Consider the following 18,303-nt stretch of genomic DNA (forward strand, 5'->3'; position numbering starts at 1 on the left):
TCTGAGCTACATAAGCGTTGCTCAGGAGACTGGGGGCCCGGGGGGGGGGGTTGGGGGGAGCCTCTCAGCCTCGCGGACCTCTTCTCAGAAATCTCGGTCTTGGTCGGACTCTAGCGGGGCCCCCTGCCCGTCTCACTTCCCGCAAGGGACTAACCACCGGGTCTGAGCCCTTAACTGGTGACCTTTCGTAGTTTATTGTCCAACGGGATTCTGCCGCGGACCCCGGAGGGACAGACCCCTGCCACCTCAAGGCGATTGAACCGGAGCCGGCGCTGCCGGCTTCCGATTTGAAAATCGCGAGTGGTCGGACCCGGCCGGACTGTAGAGAGCAGACCTCAAAGCCCCCGGGCCGTCCGCTGCGCCGAGGGCTAAATGGCGGGGAGAGGAAAGTGGGCGGCTCGCCGCCAGTTGGGTCTTCGCTGCTCTGGGAAGAGGTGATAGATAGCCCCTCAAACGAACTCTTGTCTCTCAGAATCTGTGCGCTTGCATCCGTAGCCCAGATAGCGTGGGAATGTCCGCAAATGCTAGCGTATGGGAATTGCTTCGTTTAGAAATTACATTAGAATAGTCTTTCACACTTATACTGTGGGCGGACGGCGGAGGGCATTAAAAAGTAAAAAGAACCTAAGCAGTTGCTCTATTCTTGCTAGATCCCCAAGCACGTCTAGTTTTTCCCACTTGCTTAGGACTTAAGAAAACGAATCCCGCCTTCTTGGCACTTGAGTTTTTTGTGCCTTCTTTCTCGAGGACCCGCTGGCGTTCAGCGGGGTTTGACGACGGGGCTCTCGAAAACGGGTGGACGGAGTTTTCCCCGAGTGGGACGGGGTGGGGGCTGAGCCCGTCTCACCGCGGGGCCGGGGTGGGGGAAACGTACCGGCACGGGCCCACGGCCCGACTTGCTCCCGGCTCTCCCTCGGCCCCAGCGACCATGCCCCGTAAAGGCACCCAGCCCTCCACCGCCCGGCGCAGAGAGGAAGGGCCGCCGCAGTCCCCGGACGGCGCCAGCAGCGACGCGGAGCCCGAGCCGCCGCCCGGCCGAGCGGGGAGCCTAGCGCCTGCCACCGCAGGTGAGTAGCCCTTCGCGACGCCGCGGGCAAGCGCGGGGGAGACCCGGGTGCATCCGCGCCCAACCCAGGACTGGCTGGTGTTCTTGGGCGCGGACAAGAGGGGCTGCGGGGTTGACATCTGAAGGTCCGGTAGAGCCGCTCAAGAAAGCGATTTGGCGATTTTCACAGATTAGCCCATGTGCAGTATCGGTGTAACGGTACCGGAGGGGATGGGGGCGAGTAAATAGCTTCAATTCTGAATTTCTGTTCATTGTCTTCTATTTCCATGGAAATCGACACGGTCAGCCAGGAGCTAGTGGACTGTTTTTCAGACAGAGTCAGCCTGACTGTATGTTATAATATGATGAAAAGTTTCTTGACCCTGTAATTTCACCTTCGTGGTCTTAAATTGCTAAGAGAAGATGATAATTTACTCGAAACTACCGTAGCTTTTGTGAGTCCAGGAACTGAATGACATGAAACCCCTGTGACAGTGTCTCTAGAGCTCGCGAGTGTCCAAAGTTAAGGTTCCAGGTTCTCACCGATACGGAGAGAGTTGGATCTAGAGCCTTAGGATTTAACCACCTGTTTAGACAGGGAGCAGGGAATCAAGTGGTTGTGGATTTCCCAGATTTGCGTGACGACGTAGTGTTTCGGCTCCTAAAAGGTATATATCTATAGAATTTTGTGACTGGTGGCATTTCTTTCAAGAATTTCTTTTTTTATAAAACCAAACCAAAAGATTCTCATCCCCTGTGAGTTTAGGATAATACTATGTTTGAGTGAAAATACAGATTCTTAGGTTTCATAAATAACATCTCTCCAGAGATTAGCAGGCAGTAGTCCTCCGAACTAATTGCACTAATGCAGGCTTTTTTCCCCTTGTTTTCCCTTTCCTTTGACTGACTTAGAGACTCCAAGTGAGGAAATAGATAATAGAAGTTTAGAAGAGATTTTGAATAGCATCCCTCCTCCCCCACCTCCAGCAATGACCAATGAAGCTGGAGCTCCTCGTCTTATGATAACTCATATTGTAAACCAGAACTTCAAATCCTATGCTGGGGAAAAAATTCTGGGACCTTTCCATAAGGTATTTGACCTTCTTAAAATACCCGTTGTAAGGTAATGCGTCTTTATAACAAAATGTTTCAATTTTGTAGTTATTGTATTTATCCTGATTGATTAAAAATACAGTATGTTTCTTACGCTTTTAACAACTGAAATTAGCTTTTGTTTATCTGGTTATTTTTTGGCACCTTTCTTTATAAAGTTTTCCTCACTGAATAGAATTGGTGGGTTTTATGTTTGAAAGGAGTATTTTCTCTTTATAAGAATGAATTTTGTAAAAAGTCTGAGTTAAAATTAGAATATGGTCTTATTTAAAGTGTTGAAGCTTGTGATATAAGAGACATGATATATGAAAACAGCTATCTTTAACTTTTTTTTTTTCCTGTTCTTTTTATGCAGCGCTTTTCCTGTATTATTGGGCCAAATGGCAGTGGCAAATCCAATGTTATTGATTCTATGCTTTTTGTGTTTGGCTATCGAGCACAAAAAATAAGATCTAAAAAACTCTCAGTTCTAATACACAATTCTGATGAACACAAGGATATTCAGAGTTGTACTGTAGAAGTTCATTTTCAAAAGATAATTGATAAGGTAAGGGGCTTTGTTTAGTTATTTGCAACTTCAAGTAAGGAACACAAAGGATTTCAATACGTTGCACATTTTATTATTTTTGGCTTAAATTGGCTCGTAAAAATTAGTATATGGTTAAAGCAGAACGAATATTTATTTCATTACCTCCATGACCATATTTTCTTTTTGAGGATTGGTGGTAGTGGCTGTTAAACTTAAAATATTGAAATTTTTAGCCAGGGAAATGAATTATAAGTAGCTCATAATAATGCTTACCTTTTTGGTGTAAAACATTGAGCAGTTTTAGTATCCCGAGTACCAAGTAAGCATTCTTTTACTATAAATTTTGGATTCATTTTTAAAGTTATGTTTTTATTGCTTTCAGATAAGTTACCTAAACTTGAAAATGTTAACAGCTTGACTAACTTTACCATCTCCCTTATTTCAATTCGCATTAAATTTAATGTTAACTAGTAGTCATCTGTATAGGTGATATGAAAGAGCTTTGCTTCAGTTTGAAGTAAACTACCCTTTTATAACAGGGAAGGGTAAGGTAACATGTTTGTTTTCTAGAAGAGGAGACAATTATAGGTAAAATGCCTATTTAGATTATTCACGTGGCTCTGTTGGTATTGGGATTTTTTTTCTCTTCTATTTAATAATTAACTTTGGAAATACGTGGTTCAAAAATGACTGACTGGAACCTAAAAATGACGCCCAAGCATCACCAGTAGAAAACTAATTACATAATGAAATGAGGATGTGATTTGGCCTCTAGGTCTTGTTTTGGTTTTGTTTTTTGTTTTTTTTTTTAATTTTAATATAAACAGCTTTAATTAAATCTACATGGTGGTATATATTTTAATTTTGTTTCTTAGTGCTTTTCTATTGTACAGTTTGGGTTGGAAAGTAGATTGCCAGTAAATCAGATTTGATTCCATTGCTTATTAATTACACTTGATTTGTGTAAATTTTAAAAACCACGATTTCAAAATGACATAGCTTTTAAAGGAAAGCAAGTTTTAATGTTAAAGCAGATTTGCACTTCAGTAGTTGTCAATTCTTTGCAATTTTTTTTACCTTCTAATGACGTATTCTTCACCCAAAAAAGAAAAAGAACTAAGCTGTATCATCCCACTACTATACCTTCCTTCCTTTTTCCTCAAATCATCTCTTGCAGCTTTTTTTTAATGGACTAGTAATGTAATCTGTCAACATGGTTTAATAATTTGGGTGAGTTTGTTTTGGATACAGTGGGATTCTTGTGCCCCTTCATCAATTCTTTTCTCAGTCAAATATGTTTTTAGGCTTGAAGGTGGGGTGTTTTCTTTTTTGTTTGTTTGGTTGCTTTGACTTTTTGGTTTTTGTGATCTATGAGGAAGGAATCAAAGAACTTGAAAAATTATTTCTAATCTTTGCTAAGATTAATTTTAAGAACTATTGTCAGTTTATGTGCATATTCAATTGAAGTTCTTAAGCCATAGAATTGGTTTCAGTATGAAGTGAGTGAAATTTGGAGCAAACCTCTGACTTAATACCAACAATTGTTTTCTGGTTTTGTTTTTCCTCAAAACAGGAAGGGGATGATTATGAAGTAGTTCCTAACAGTAACTTTTATGTATCCAGAACGGCCTACAGAGATAATACTTCTGTTTATCACATAAGTGGGAAGAAGAAAACATTTAAGGATGTTGGAAATCTTCTTCGAAGCCATGGAATTGACTTGGACCATAATAGATTTTTAATCTTACAGGTAAATTTATTAAAGATATTAGAGGTTCTCTCGTTCTTTTTTTTTTTTTTTTCTCTTTTTTTTCTTTTTTCCTTTTTTTTAAATAAAGTGTAAGGAATTTTTCCCTATTGGATGAATCCTGTATTTTTGAGGCCTTAAAGTACTGTAGCAGCACATCATGGTTTACATACTACAGTCAAGGTGCGAATCATTATTTGCTGCTCTAGAAATTTAAGGAAATTCATTCAGAACTGTAATTTCATCATCATATGCTCATTTTATGTTTGGATGGACTGACATACTTGTTCCGCTCTAGCAGCACGTAAATATTGGCGTAGTAAAATAAATATTAAACACCAATATTATTGTGCTGCTTTAGCGTGACAGGGACATAGCAACTATTTATCATTTCTGTTTGTATTTCTCTTTAAGATAACATTTTAAATGAGATTTGTTATCTTTTAATAGTTCTTTTCCTTTACTTTTGTTCTTGTTTGTCATCTCTACTATTATATACTCGAAAGAAAAAAACTCTATATACTTGGTGTTTCACAAATTTACCTGAGCACCTAACTGATTTAACTTTTTTTTTTTTTAAATGCTTAGAATGGTCAATTAAAAGCTTATTCAAGCTCTTTGTTTTGTTTCAAATGGCCTACTTGAACCACTTCTACTGGAAGATCAGAAAGTAACTGATATTTCATTCTTAAGTATCACAGCTTTTAAAGTCTTTCTAAAGGGATATAAAATTAAGTACCTGGTGTTAAGCTGATTTTTATTAGAAACCCTGTATTCTTTATTTGAGTAAAGATATTTTCTACCAGCGTTGCTTGGTAAGAAAAATTCCTTATCTTCTCTATGTCTTACCTTTCAAAAAAGTTCTTAGTGTAAAACATGGCTTTGTCAGACATATTAAAATTCCCTTTTGATTTGAGGCTATCTTCTTTTCCTTTGTCCTACCTACAGTCACCAAGAGCATAATAATAAGAGGAAAACTATATTGTGATATAGAAATAGCTGCTAATATTCTTTAGTGTCCTGTACTACTGATTTTAAACTAACTTGGGAATTTTGGTTTGATACTAAAAGTTTGATTAGTATGACTGAGTGTTCCCCGTAAGAAACTTATAAAGTGTTAGCCTCTATTTCCATTTTAGTCTATATTCTTCAACTGCTTTTAAAAAAAAATGTTACTTTTAGACGTACATAGTGTATGTAGAAGGTAAAGAAATATTCTGGGATGACTTATGTTAAAATCTTCAGTTCATTTGTAATACTTCTATAACCCAAACTTACTTTAAAATGGATGTTGGGAAATCATCAGCAGATATATTTCTAAATAAGATTTGAATTTACATAAATGTGGGATTAAAGCTGTGTGTGTGTGTGTGTTAATCAGATTTAACTTTTATGGACTTTTTGTATTCTGGGATTTGATTTGGTTAATTATGGATTAAAGATGCCCCTTTAGAATACTAAATTTGATAGTGATACCATTTTGCAGGAACCTATCATTGTGTTTATCTTATATTTGCTGTTTATTTACTGTCACGCAGGGATAATCAAAGTTTTACACCTGTGCATAGACTCATCAAAATAGGCTGCGTTTTAACCCTTGAAAGGGTGATTTTTTTTCCCTTGATATTGCCTCTCTATACATAATTCAGTAAATAAAGGGAGCTAAATAAAGTAACTTCCCAAAGATGTAAATAAGAGTAGTTTTTAAATTGTAAACTTTATATTAAATATGTGCTTCTTAAGTGCCCAGGATGCTTAAGCCGTTTGTCCTCATAATAATCTCAACCTTTTAATGTTATCTTAACAGTTACGTTGTTTAAATCATTTTTAATACCGAGATAAACTTCCCACGTTAACAAATTGAATTCCATTTGATTAAATTTACAGATAAGAACCTTAGAAACTCACCTGTTAGGAAGAAGAAACAGGGATTGGACTAGATAGAACTAATGATGCCCTATTTAAAAGTTTGAGGGAAAGTGACAGTGGTTTCTATGGATTTTTATTTAGTTCCTTATCAAAATCTTAGACTCCTGCACTAGAGATTTAAAGCATTTGAAGGTAAGTAAGAATGCAATTTTCATTACCTTATCTCCCACTAAATAACATCTTAAAAACTAGCTGTGGTTTGGGAGGCTGGGAACTTGGAGACATCAGAATATCATCATCTAAGACATAAGTGATTACTTTGAATAAAATGTATAGGCTGTTTGGCCAGTGGTAGTGATTAACAACCTAAGTAATATAAATCCAGCTAAAGTGAAAACTTATTTTTAAGACTAAAAAGCACTAAAGTTTAGAAGTCCATAAGGGTAAACTTTTTTTTTTTTAAGTATTTATAATGGTATAGTAGGGTCTTCAAGTAGGCATTTCTAGTATTTGAAGTCATTTAAAATTTCATCGTTGACTGTATGCTGAGATGCTATAAATGATACAAAAATGGTAGAATTCCGTTTCTTGTCCTTAGAGGCACTTATACACATGCCTTCCAAAAGTGTTAGATTATAATTGGCCGTTATGCTTTTTATGTTTGTACATTTCCCTGTTTATATATACCTTGTTCGGGAGCTGTTGTCCCATTGTTATAACTATCAGTGTAAACAAGTAGGGTTTTGTTAGCTCTGTGTAGCATTTCATGGGTAGCTAGTTTTGTCACAATTTTCAACTTCATATGCTTTTTGTCTTCATATTATAAAATCTAAACTAAGATTTAAAACAAGAACCAAAATTTTTTTCTTATTGTTCAGTAATTTGGTGATTGGATTAACCGAGATCTGAGTTGTTACCTAGTCATCTCTCCCTTTTTCTTTTCAGTATACTCCTTCTAAGCCTGGCATAACATATAAACTTATTTGGATTCTGGTCTTTTAGCCTGTAGAAATAAGTCTGTGCTATATCAAAAGAATTTTAGCTTTATCAATAGTACTTTAGTTATCCAAAAGTGTCTTGTTCAACTGCCTCAACTATATGAAAGAAAATAGGAAACTACCCCTAAGCATCCAAAATAGATATCCAGCAGTCTACCTCCTAAAGCATTGTCCTTTCTGTTTATGCACTTATTTTAGACAGATACTAACCTCAGTCATTTGGTTTCTTGCCCTCTGTTAGTTCACAAAGAGCAATTAGAATAAAATTTATCAGAATAAGAGAAAGAACAATAACTTACATTACAGTGGAAAATGGAGAAAATAAAAATATTACCAAGGCAAAATAAAATTTCAAAGCCTAGTAAATCTGGGCCATTTAATTTTGATTCAAATGCCCATATTTACCTTAAACCTTCAGGTCTTATTAGGAAAAAAGCTTTGTTATAGCTATATACTATACTTCAGTTGCCTGTGGTTCTTGCTTGCTAAAATTTGGATTCTGTTTCGGTAAAGATAAAAAAGCATCGTACCTATTCATTCCTCTTAGATTTTTAAGGTGTATTCTTGTAAATTAGATTATTGAGGAATGCTATAAATGAATCACAATACCCTGGTTTGCCATCCACTTCAATAAGTTATGGATTAGGCCTTGGATGTTATAAATATCCTCTTGAAGTATGTTTGCTATTCTTATGTTACTTTAAAAAACCACAGATGGTATTTCCACAGTTGCTTAGTATCTCTGATATAGTGTGAATATAAATTAAAACATAGGAAGTCACTAGTAAACAACAGTGAAAAAAATTGTTTAAAACCTTGTTTAGTATGATTAAGCTATAGAAAATAGAAATAACCATGTGGAGGCCTACAAAACTTTGCCAGCTTCAGATGGTAGCATTATAGCAACTTGAAACTTTTTTTTGTCTCGTCATGCTACCACTACTTGTGATTTGGAGCTTTGAGTGGTAAGGTGACTTTAAATTCAGGTTGATGCTTTAAAATTATTTCTGAAATGTGTTGAAGGCATTGCCCTAAATTAAAACTATTTTCTATAATTTCACATGGGATAGGTACATTTTCTGAAATACGAGTGGTCCTCTAAGCAGACTGTCAACCCACAGATTATACATGAAATGACACAAAATGGAAAAAGAAGGAAGAAAACAAATAGTAGCAGGTAGTAAGGCAGAGGACATCAAGGAACAGGACCACAAGAAAGGTCCCAGGTTGTCTGTCATTGAAATACCACAACAGTCCTAATTGTCACGTGACAGGTAGAAGCCTAAGTGTTCTAATAACCTGTTGATTCAATAGAGCTAATCTAATAATAACTGGTTTTTTTGTATTTAATGAATACCATATAATAAAAACTGAATGTTATATGGGACTTGAGGTGGAACTATGTTGATTCATAAACGTCCTTGTCTTTCACTTGAAAATGTTTTTTTCTACTGGGCAACCTCGTTAGAATGAAAAGAAATCAGAGCTGTATATCCTTCATTTTAATTGGAAAGGGAGGAACAAGTAACCAAAAACAAGCAACCACTATGCTTTATTCAAAGCTAGGCAGTCTCCTAATGGTGGTATTCCATCTCTTCAATAAGTAATTTGGCCAGGAAAAGTGTGATGCCTTTAGGAATATTTTTATCATTCTTACACCAAATCATAACTTCTGGTTATCTGAAAAGTGTATACTTAAATAATACCTTATAGTGATTTGACTCAGACATGTAAGTTCTCTTGGCATGGTTTTTCATTTTTCTTAAGATAAGTGTTCAGATATTAAAATTGAATTAGGTAGAATATTAGACTATCAGGTGTCAGATATTTGGACTGTAAACACTAATACAAAAGAGTTAAACTGACTACCTCCAGATCAGTGATTCTCAGCTGGGGGTAGTTTTGCATCCTCACCCCCAGTACATTTAGCATTGTCTGGAGATAGTTTGGGCTGTTACAGCTGGGGGAAGCCTGATGCTGCTGACATCTAGTGGGTAGAGGTCAGAGATGTTATTAAACATGCTGTGATACCCAGCATAGCTCCCCACAACAAAGAGTATTCAGCCCAAAATGTCAGTAATGTTGCTGTTGATAAACCCTGTCTAGATAACAACTGAATAAGTCTCTTGGCTTCTTCAGTGGCTGGAGTCCCTGTTGTACTCCAAAGCTTTGGACACTCTTCCAGGCTTAAATCCTGTCTGAAACTTAAAATTGTTGTGAAAATATTTGGAAAGAACTGATAATTGAAAGCAGAATAAAACATTTTATATAAATAGCTATATATTTTAAACACTAATATTTAGTTAAAACTAATACATACATACCCAAGGTTGCAGAGAAATCTAAAAAATAACAGGCTCTTAGGATAACATTTCACTTTGTATTTTATAATCATGTCCTGTTGTCAAAGTACAGAAAAGTGATCATCTGTAAAAAATGTTTAAAATTATGCCCTTTAATGAGTAGATTTTTTTTTTTTTTTTAACGTGGAATCTTAGTTCCCTGACCAGGGATCGAACCCATGCCCCCTGCAGTGGAAGTGCGGAGCCCTAACCACTGGACCGCCAGGGAAGTCCCTAATGAGTAGATTTTAAAATGAGCTGTTTTATCCTTTCTTTTATCTTTAAATTTTTTTACCTTGTAAAATTATGTTGAGGATTTTGGTAAATATGACACTTTGTCATTAGCAGGTTTTACCCCAGATTTTTAAGGTTCATTCATAAATACATATTGTAGATATTTAAATTGAGAAAGACTATATGCTTTTTTTAATATATAATTTTTAAGAATTTTTTTCAGTCTTTGCTATTTTGCAGAAATAGAGGGGTATTTTTTTTTCTATTTGTCCCTTTTCTTCTGTTGTAATAATAATAGAGTACAAGCAGGCTACTGGTGTGAAGTAAAGTAGCAGCAATTTGCCTGAGCATTGTTCAGACAAAATTTTCTTCCCCATCAAACTAAATGGCTGCTTGGCAGTCAGCCTTGAAAGTTACTGATTGTGGATTTTTCCCTTCTTTTCTCTTTGTAATTAAACTGCATAAATACAAATATATAATGTTAATCTAAGATTTTAATTACAGTTCAAAAGTTGTAATAATGATTGCAAGCAAAAGTTTTCCAATGTTGTATGTACCAGGATCTTTAGTTTCCAGTCAGTTGGATTTCTTCTATTAATATTATTACCATGAGAAATAGTAATATTTCCTTTTTCATTTAATGGTCTTGTTTTTAGAAAGTTACAGCATTAAGTTTGAGACATTCTTACGAAGCCCAGTGCTTGCTGAGGAACTCATAACACCAGGTTTATAGAGAAACCTTAATGATACTAACCATCTTGGGACAGGATTCCTACTACAGTTTAACCATTAAGGGTCTTTTTGAAAATTCTTTGTTTTAGAATAGGAGCTATAATTCTGTTGTTAATAGTTAAAAATGTTGCCACAATGATTTAATTGTAGATCGTATGAATACTTTGCTGAATTTTGCTTAAAACTCTTGAGTATCAGTGGAGAGAACATTTTTACTTTTATCTTATTAAATGTCTTTAAGCCACTGATTTAAATTATTTAGTTGTTCATTACTGTTGGATTTGTTCATTGTTTCTAGTTCTCACTTAAGGTTGATGTAGCTAAACATATGCAATGAGTGTGAAATATTACTTTTTTTAAAGGGTGAAGTTGAACAAATTGCTATGATGAAACCAAAAGGCCAGACTGAACATGATGAGGGTATGCTTGAATATTTAGAAGACATAATTGGTTGTGGACGGCTAAATGAACCTATTAAAGTCTTGTGTCGGAGATTTGAAATATTAAATGAACACAGAGGAGAGAAGGTGAATCTTCTGTAGACTTTAGCTGTATTGTAAACCAGAATGTTTTCTGTATTAACTAATTTTACTGAGCCAGATATTCAAGTTATAGTCATAATTATTCAGGCAAAGTTTAGTGTTTTAGGTTGAATTTTATATTTTTCTTATTGGCTTTTCAGAGGAACATTGTTACATTAATGTAGTTTATATGTTTTTTATCTAATGTTGGCATATTTTAAATTCAGATTGCTCAAATACACTTCATATGAACAATCTCTACACTTTTAACTTTTGTAGTTAAACAGAGTTAAGATGGTGGAAAAGGAAAAGGACGCCTTAGAAGGAGAGAAAAACATAGCCATTGAATTTCTTACCTTGGAAAATGAAATATTTAGAAAAAAGAATCATGTTTGTCAATATTACATGTAAGTACCTTAATTTATCAATTCTTGTATTAGTTTCTGACAGTAAGTCTAAGCCCTTCTCTTTTCCCATATTAGAGAAATGTGAAGACCGAAGTTAAAAAAATTCTAAAAGTTGTTTTATGTGATGAATTCATTAAATTAGGGTTGTTTACCATAGTATTGAAGTTGACTTTTAAGTATCCTACTTCAAGTTGGGAGGTGGGTTCGTTCACAAGTATTACTATGCTTAATAGTTTTTCATATACATTCTTTTGAATTCATATAATAGAAGATCTAATTTTGTTTATATGGAGCCTATTTTGTTCCTAATTCTAGCCTTGACCCTGGCTTGGTTTCCTCCTTCCCTGTTAGTAATCCTAGGTAATTGTTAATTGACTGTGGTTAAGAATACTTTAGAAACAGCTGATTTTACTAAAATAGAGAATTTTAGAAATGGTATTTTAGGATCTCTGATATCTTTTTTTTCCTCTCTCTAGTTATGATCTGCAGAAACGAATTGCTGAAATGGAGACTCAAAAGGAAAAAATTCATGAAGATACCAAAGAAATTAATGAGAAGAGCAATATACTGTCAAACGAAATGAAAGCTAAGAATAAAGATGTAAAAGATGTAGAGAAGTAATAATCTTTTGGAAAGTACTAAAAGTATTTAGATTATTTAATTACATTTTATTGCATGTATGTGTGTGTGTCTGTATATAAACTTACTGCCAGCACATGCGTGTAATACGTTTGCCAGCATATAAAATGGTCTCCTTTTGCAAACAAAAAACTTAATTGACCTACATCTAGTTGGTGATGATTATCACAGATTAGAGTGCCCAACACTGGTCTTAAAATAATGCAGGATGCTACCCCCTAGTGGCAGAACATAATAACACAAAACATCATAGCAAACATAAGCATTTAACCTGACAGGTTAGTTGTCTTAAAGTTTTCTCATTACCTTTCTCATATCAATCTTCAATGACACCAATATCCCTTACCTATGCAGTTTTCTTTTTTATTCTTTAAAATGAGTTTTGCTTATTTTTTATGGTCAAATTTTTCTATACCTAGACATCATAGTCATTATTTCCAATCCAGCTTAGAAGGACAAAATAACTCCTATAGTCACACATTTTAACAGCTCCCTCAAATGTGGGTGGAGGAGAGGGTCAGCTTGAAACAGGATCCTACCTTATAAGAACTTGGATACATTTATAACCAGGCAAGGTATATAAGGTGGCTTTGAAATATCGGAATATCCAAAATAGTGACTGAGAATTTTCTTACTTTGCTAGGAAGCTGAACAAAATTACAAAATTTATTGAGGAGAACAAAGAAAAATTTACAAAACTAGATTTGGAAGATGTTCAAGTTAGGGAAAAATTAAAACATGCTACAAGTAAAGCCAGAAAACTGGAAAAACAACTTCAAAAAGATAAAGAAAAGGTAAGTTATAGGGGGGAAATTCTTAAAATTTCAGGTCTGAATATCACATGTAGTTTTTATTATTTTTCATGAATGTTCTTACCCCATACTACCTAAGAGAATGCGTTGGGATTCTGAATGTTAAGTGTTTCAGGATTTATCTCAACCTGATTTTTACCCAAAGGGAAATCCTGTATCCATTGACTTCGAGTTTTAGAGCTTATGTTTCTGATATACATTGTTGGCAAAATATTTACCAAATCAGCAATTCTATTTTGGTGACAAAATAATTTTCTTCTTCCTAGAGTGTATGATTTAAAAAGATGTTTCTGGCTACATATCATAGATTTTTAAAAATAGTACCTTTGTCTGCAGAAATCAAGTTAAGAGTATCAGCAGGAGTTTCCCCTTAAAAAGAAGGGAAGGGGAAGTTCATAATTTACAGCAAGTGGTTGATTAGCTAGACTGAGGTATCAAAAAAAGAAAGATGAGGTTTAGACCAGAATGTCTAACTTGCTAGGAGCCAGACTAATAAATCAATCAATTTGGGGTGTTTCAAACTATATTCATAGTTTAATCAGATATTAATAGATGAGACACATAAAGCCCCTCCCCTCAAAAAATTTTTGTACCGGGCTTCCCTGGTGGCGCAGTGGTTGAGAATCCGCCTGCCAATGCAGGGGACACAGGTTCGAGCCCTGGTCCAGGAAGATCCCACATGCCATGGAGCAACTAAGCCCGTGTGCCACAGCTACTGAGCCTGCGCTCTAGAGCCTGCGTGCTGCAACTACTGAAGCCCACGCGCCTAGAGCCGGTGTTCTGCAACAAGAGAAGCCACTGCAATGAGAAGCCTGCGCACCACAACAAAGAGTAGCCCCCCGATCGCCACAACTAGAGAAAGCCCACATGCAGCAACGAAGACCCAATGCAGCCAAAAATAAAATAATAAATTTATTAAAAAAAAAAAAAGTTTTGTACCATATAATTACATGGTAATTATAAGACAGGCTCTGCTTTACCTTGTAAGCATTTTTCCAAATGCATTTGTTCACAGAATACTTTATGCTCAGTACAGTAACACATCTATGTGAATCAGTGTCTGAGGGACACCATTTTTGGAAATGTTTAATTTCTCTGGTAATAGATAATCAGAATAAACAAAATAGCATGGATTTGATAGAAACCCCTGAATTGGGCAGATTAAGCCAAATGTAACTGTAGTAGAGATAATTAGCCTTTAGGCATCAACTGTGGAAAAGTGATTACTACTGGAAGGTATTAATGGAATAAAATATTAGTCCTATGTGGTGACTCTGGAAGGGTAAAGTTGGGAAAGATCTTAGGATTTGAGGGAGACTAGGGGTGTATGGGTAATTTGTGGTAAGTTGTAATGTGCTTTGAAGGGTACTTTAGGGAATTCCATGTACTCAGACCATATTCACAGGTGAAGAAGGATAATTACAGCCTAAAGTTGGAGCAGAAGGAAGATCTACTGCTCAGCGAGGAAGAATTGTCTTCCATAAGGAATCAGGAATTCGTAGAATTAGTTTTACCATTAGACTGAAAGAACATAGAAATTGCAGCAGATGGTTAAGGAAGTACTTGCTAAAGCTAGCTGCTTCAAACCTAATTACAATGAAAACCGCTAAGATCTAGAAGATCCTGAGAAATGCTTTTAAATAAGCCAAATATTGATGGTGTTGGATAGCCTAAAGGTACATGCTTCTAGTAACTTTAATTTGTTTTATAATCTTAGGTTGAAGAATTTAAAAGTATACCTGCCAAGAGTGAGAATATCATAACTGAGACAACAACTAGAAACAATGCCCTTGAGAAAGAAAAAGAAAAAGAAGAAGAAAAATTAAAGAAAGTTATGGATAGCCTTAAACAGGAAACACAAGGGCTTCAGAAAGAAAAAGAAGTAAGATTTCTTTATTGGTTGGCATATATTTTGGTGGCTTTTTTTTTTAATCTTGAAGATCGTTTTTATAGTAATATTAAAAAATGAACTGTTAGAAGAAAAAGTTTGGACTTTTAATATCTAACATTCCTAAAAATGGTCAGCCTAGACTCTTTCCCTTTTTTGTTTTTTGCTTTCTCGTTTTAAAAAAAAGTTAACGAGAACTTACAGTGGTAGAAGAAAATACTCATCAAATACTTTGTTTTATGTGCAGTTCTTCGTTACACATTGAATTCATCATGAAATTTTCTTTTTCATCTTCTCTTAAATTATTTTCTTGGTAATTTATTGGTTACTACCTATAAATGCTTGGGACCACACTAACCATAGATGACATCTCCTTTCTTTGCTTCTGTAGCTCTTCTGTAATAGTTTTAAAACCATGACTCATGTGTCAGTTCTTGGCTCAAATCCTAGGTCAATCACTTATATCTCTGAATTTGTTCAGGTTATGTCTCCAAGTTATCTTCCTCAAAACGTGGAAGAAAATATTACCCATCTTGTGAATCTTTGTGAAAATAAAACGTGTGTTTACTTACATAAAGTGCCTAGAAAGTAAGGAATTAATAAATATTAGCTACTACATTATGTTAGCACTTCACTAAAACAAGAGTGTGAGATTGTCTCATTGGTATGTCTTGTCTCCCCAACAAGAGTATAAGCACAGAGTTTAGCTATCTTTGTTTATATTCACCACAGCCTTTTGGACAACACTGAGCATGTTAAATAGATATTTAATAGATGACAGTAATTGAGTTGAATTGACTTACATTACTTAAGTCAGTTACATAAGACCTTTGTTAATTATACCTCCATGAAATGTTTTGGAGTTTCTTTACAGACTAAATTGATTCTGTTTTGAAATATGGACATGTTCTAATATCATACTGTATTACTGGGCCAGTGCTTTGTATGTGAAATAAAAGGGTTAGGCTTTTGTAAGGGCTTTTCTTGTTCCATTATTCTAATAAGTAGATCCTTTCTACACAGTCAACTACAGTAGTCCAAAATTTCTACTCACTCATCAAATTATGACTTGTGTTGGGGATTACCTCACCTTACCCCTAAAACTTAAAAAGATTTCCAACATAAATATACTTGAGGAAACTTTCTGCTGAGTAGTCCTTATACCTTACCGTTTTAGGTACGGTAATGTGGAAAGACCATGGAATCCAGATTTCAGATCCAAATTTTTGTTCTCTTTCAACCACTCTTTCTTTGTCATTTTAATCTCTAAATTGAGATATTAGATATTAGTATGGTATCTACCTCGTTAAGCTCTTGTGAAATCAGTTGGGAAAAGACTTTATATACCATGAACATTCACAACTAGGCAAAAACTGTTAGTCCATTCCACTTGTGAGATTTATTTCTGTATATTGTGCTTGTAGAATCTATTAAGTTAAATTCAAAATGTATGGTTTCCATTTCAGTTTAGGTTTGAAAACACATATATTTCGGATTTAATGGGGTCTATCATATTTTAACAGAGTCGAGAGAAAGAACTTATGGATTTCAGCAAATCAGTAAATGAAGCACGTTCAAAGATGGATGTAGCCCAATCAGAACTTGATATCTATCTCAGTCGTCATAATACCGCAGTGTCTCAATTAAGTAAGGCCAATGAAGCTCTAATGGCAGCTTCTGAGACTCTCAAAGAAAGGAAAGCTGCAATTGGAGATATAGAGGCAAAACTCCCTCAAACTGAACGTGAACTAAAGGAGGTAAATCTTCTGTATTTCATCTGAACATTGTTTATGAACCCTAGTTTTATTTATTTTTATATTTACATACATATTTTTTTTTTAATCTCAACATCTTTTTTTTAAATTTATTTTATTTTTGGCTGCGCTGAGTCTTCGTTGCTGCACATGGGCCTTCTCTAGTTGCAGCGAGTGGGGGCTCCTCTTTGTTGTGGTGCGCGGGCTTCTCATTGCGGTGGCTTCTCTTGTTGCGGAGCACGGGCTCTAGGTGCGTGGGCTTCAGTAGTTGTGGCGCATGGGCTTAGTTGCTCCGTGGCATGTGGGATCTTCCCTGACTAGGACTCGAACCCGTGTCCCCTGCATTAGCAGGCGGATTCTTAACTACTGCGCCACCAGGGAAGTCCTGATCTCAACATCTTAAGTGACTGGTACATAGATATTTTTGTTGTTATTGTTTAGTGTAATCTTTCCCAAAAGAATGGGGTTAATAGTTCAGTATTCTATCTGATACGAATCGAGACTATCAAGAAGCTGCATTCTCCCTTCAAGTGTCAAACAGCAAATAATATCGCTGCCGCCACCATTATTATCCCGTGGTAAAAATTTAAACAAAAGAAAGTTTTTTGTTTCCCTAAATCTAAGTGTAGACAACTTCGGCAATGGTAAAGGAAAATCACAAATAAGTGTAAGTGTGTGTGTGAACAAATATGCAAGTCAACTATCTTAGTGTATTTTTTTCTGTTTTTGAATTTATGAATGTAGTTTCTTTGTTGGGACTGCAAGTTGTTAAACTAATCAAGACATCTGGCTTATTAGCTCATCCATGTCCTCTGCTATCCTTGAGTGAATTAGACATCTAAGGAATTTCATAACTTTAATCTCCAAAGCATCATTAGGCAAGATGGCAACAGAAAATGCTGCTTGGGGAGAAATTACACTGAAAATGAAGTCTTTTTCATTTTAGTAAATGCACACCGCTTGGTCATCAGAGAACTTCATGGCCGTGTAGAATTTAAATGTAAACTTAAGTTATATTCAGTGACTACTTCTATCTTCCTCATGATTCAGTTTATTTTTGGATAAATTACATCTGTAACTTGAGCTTTTATCAATACTTTAAACCAGTATGACTGGTGATAGAGGTAATTTAAAGCCAGGAAGTGAAGGAGAATGTCAGTTAGAAAAATGGTTGCTCTAACTTGGAGATTGAGAAACTGAGAATTAGGCTTTTTGTGTTCATGTGTGTGGTTCCTCTTGTTGGCAGCCTGACGTTTTTGTTTAGCAATAGTACTGTTCACTCATCATGCTCTCCTTCATTTCAGAGCTATGCTTTTTTTGTTCTTTGTTTTCCTTTGTTTAATTAGATATAATAATATATGCTATATAATACTATATATTAAATCTCCTTTTATTTAAAAAGCAAGGCACAGTGTAATCATAGCCCTGCCCGGTCACCTATAACTATAGAGTCCTGTATTGAGGTCTGCTTTTGATTAGTGTAAGAATATAAGAATTAGGACACATTTATGCGTAACTCTGGTGCCAAACTGGGATTTCCACAACCCTAACTCTTCTAGTTCTAACAGTCAGTGCACTGCTCCTAGGTCTATATTGTGTTTATATTCCTTATTATTGACCCAAATAATTTATGCCCCCTTTAAAACAGAAAACCCATCCATATTTTTCAAAAT

The 18,303-nt window shown here is 35.5% G+C and overlaps 1 protein-coding gene across 1 annotated transcript in view; it reads left to right on the plus strand.

Annotated features, from left to right (window-relative positions):
* The window catches only part of SMC4 (structural maintenance of chromosomes 4), a 34,181-nt gene that overhangs the window by 315 nt on the left and 15,563 nt on the right, over positions 1–18,303 (plus strand). Inside the window, exons 2-11 of the mRNA XM_036850320.1 lie at positions 924–1,067; positions 1,958–2,136; positions 2,514–2,705; positions 4,261–4,437; positions 10,972–11,136; positions 11,410–11,537; positions 12,014–12,154; positions 12,820–12,970; positions 14,706–14,870; positions 16,400–16,633. Of these exons, the coding sequence (XP_036706215.1) occupies positions 929–1,067; positions 1,958–2,136; positions 2,514–2,705; positions 4,261–4,437; positions 10,972–11,136; positions 11,410–11,537; positions 12,014–12,154; positions 12,820–12,970; positions 14,706–14,870; positions 16,400–16,633 (1,671 nt within the window). The 5' untranslated portion in view covers positions 924–928. The remainder of the gene's footprint in view (positions 1–923; positions 1,068–1,957; positions 2,137–2,513; positions 2,706–4,260; positions 4,438–10,971; positions 11,137–11,409; positions 11,538–12,013; positions 12,155–12,819; positions 12,971–14,705; positions 14,871–16,399; positions 16,634–18,303) is intronic.

This window comes from Balaenoptera musculus, chromosome 4 (assembly GCF_009873245.2).
Source record: "Balaenoptera musculus isolate JJ_BM4_2016_0621 chromosome 4, mBalMus1.pri.v3, whole genome shotgun sequence".
In the NCBI taxonomy this organism is placed as follows: domain Eukaryota; kingdom Metazoa; phylum Chordata; class Mammalia; order Artiodactyla; family Balaenopteridae; genus Balaenoptera; species Balaenoptera musculus.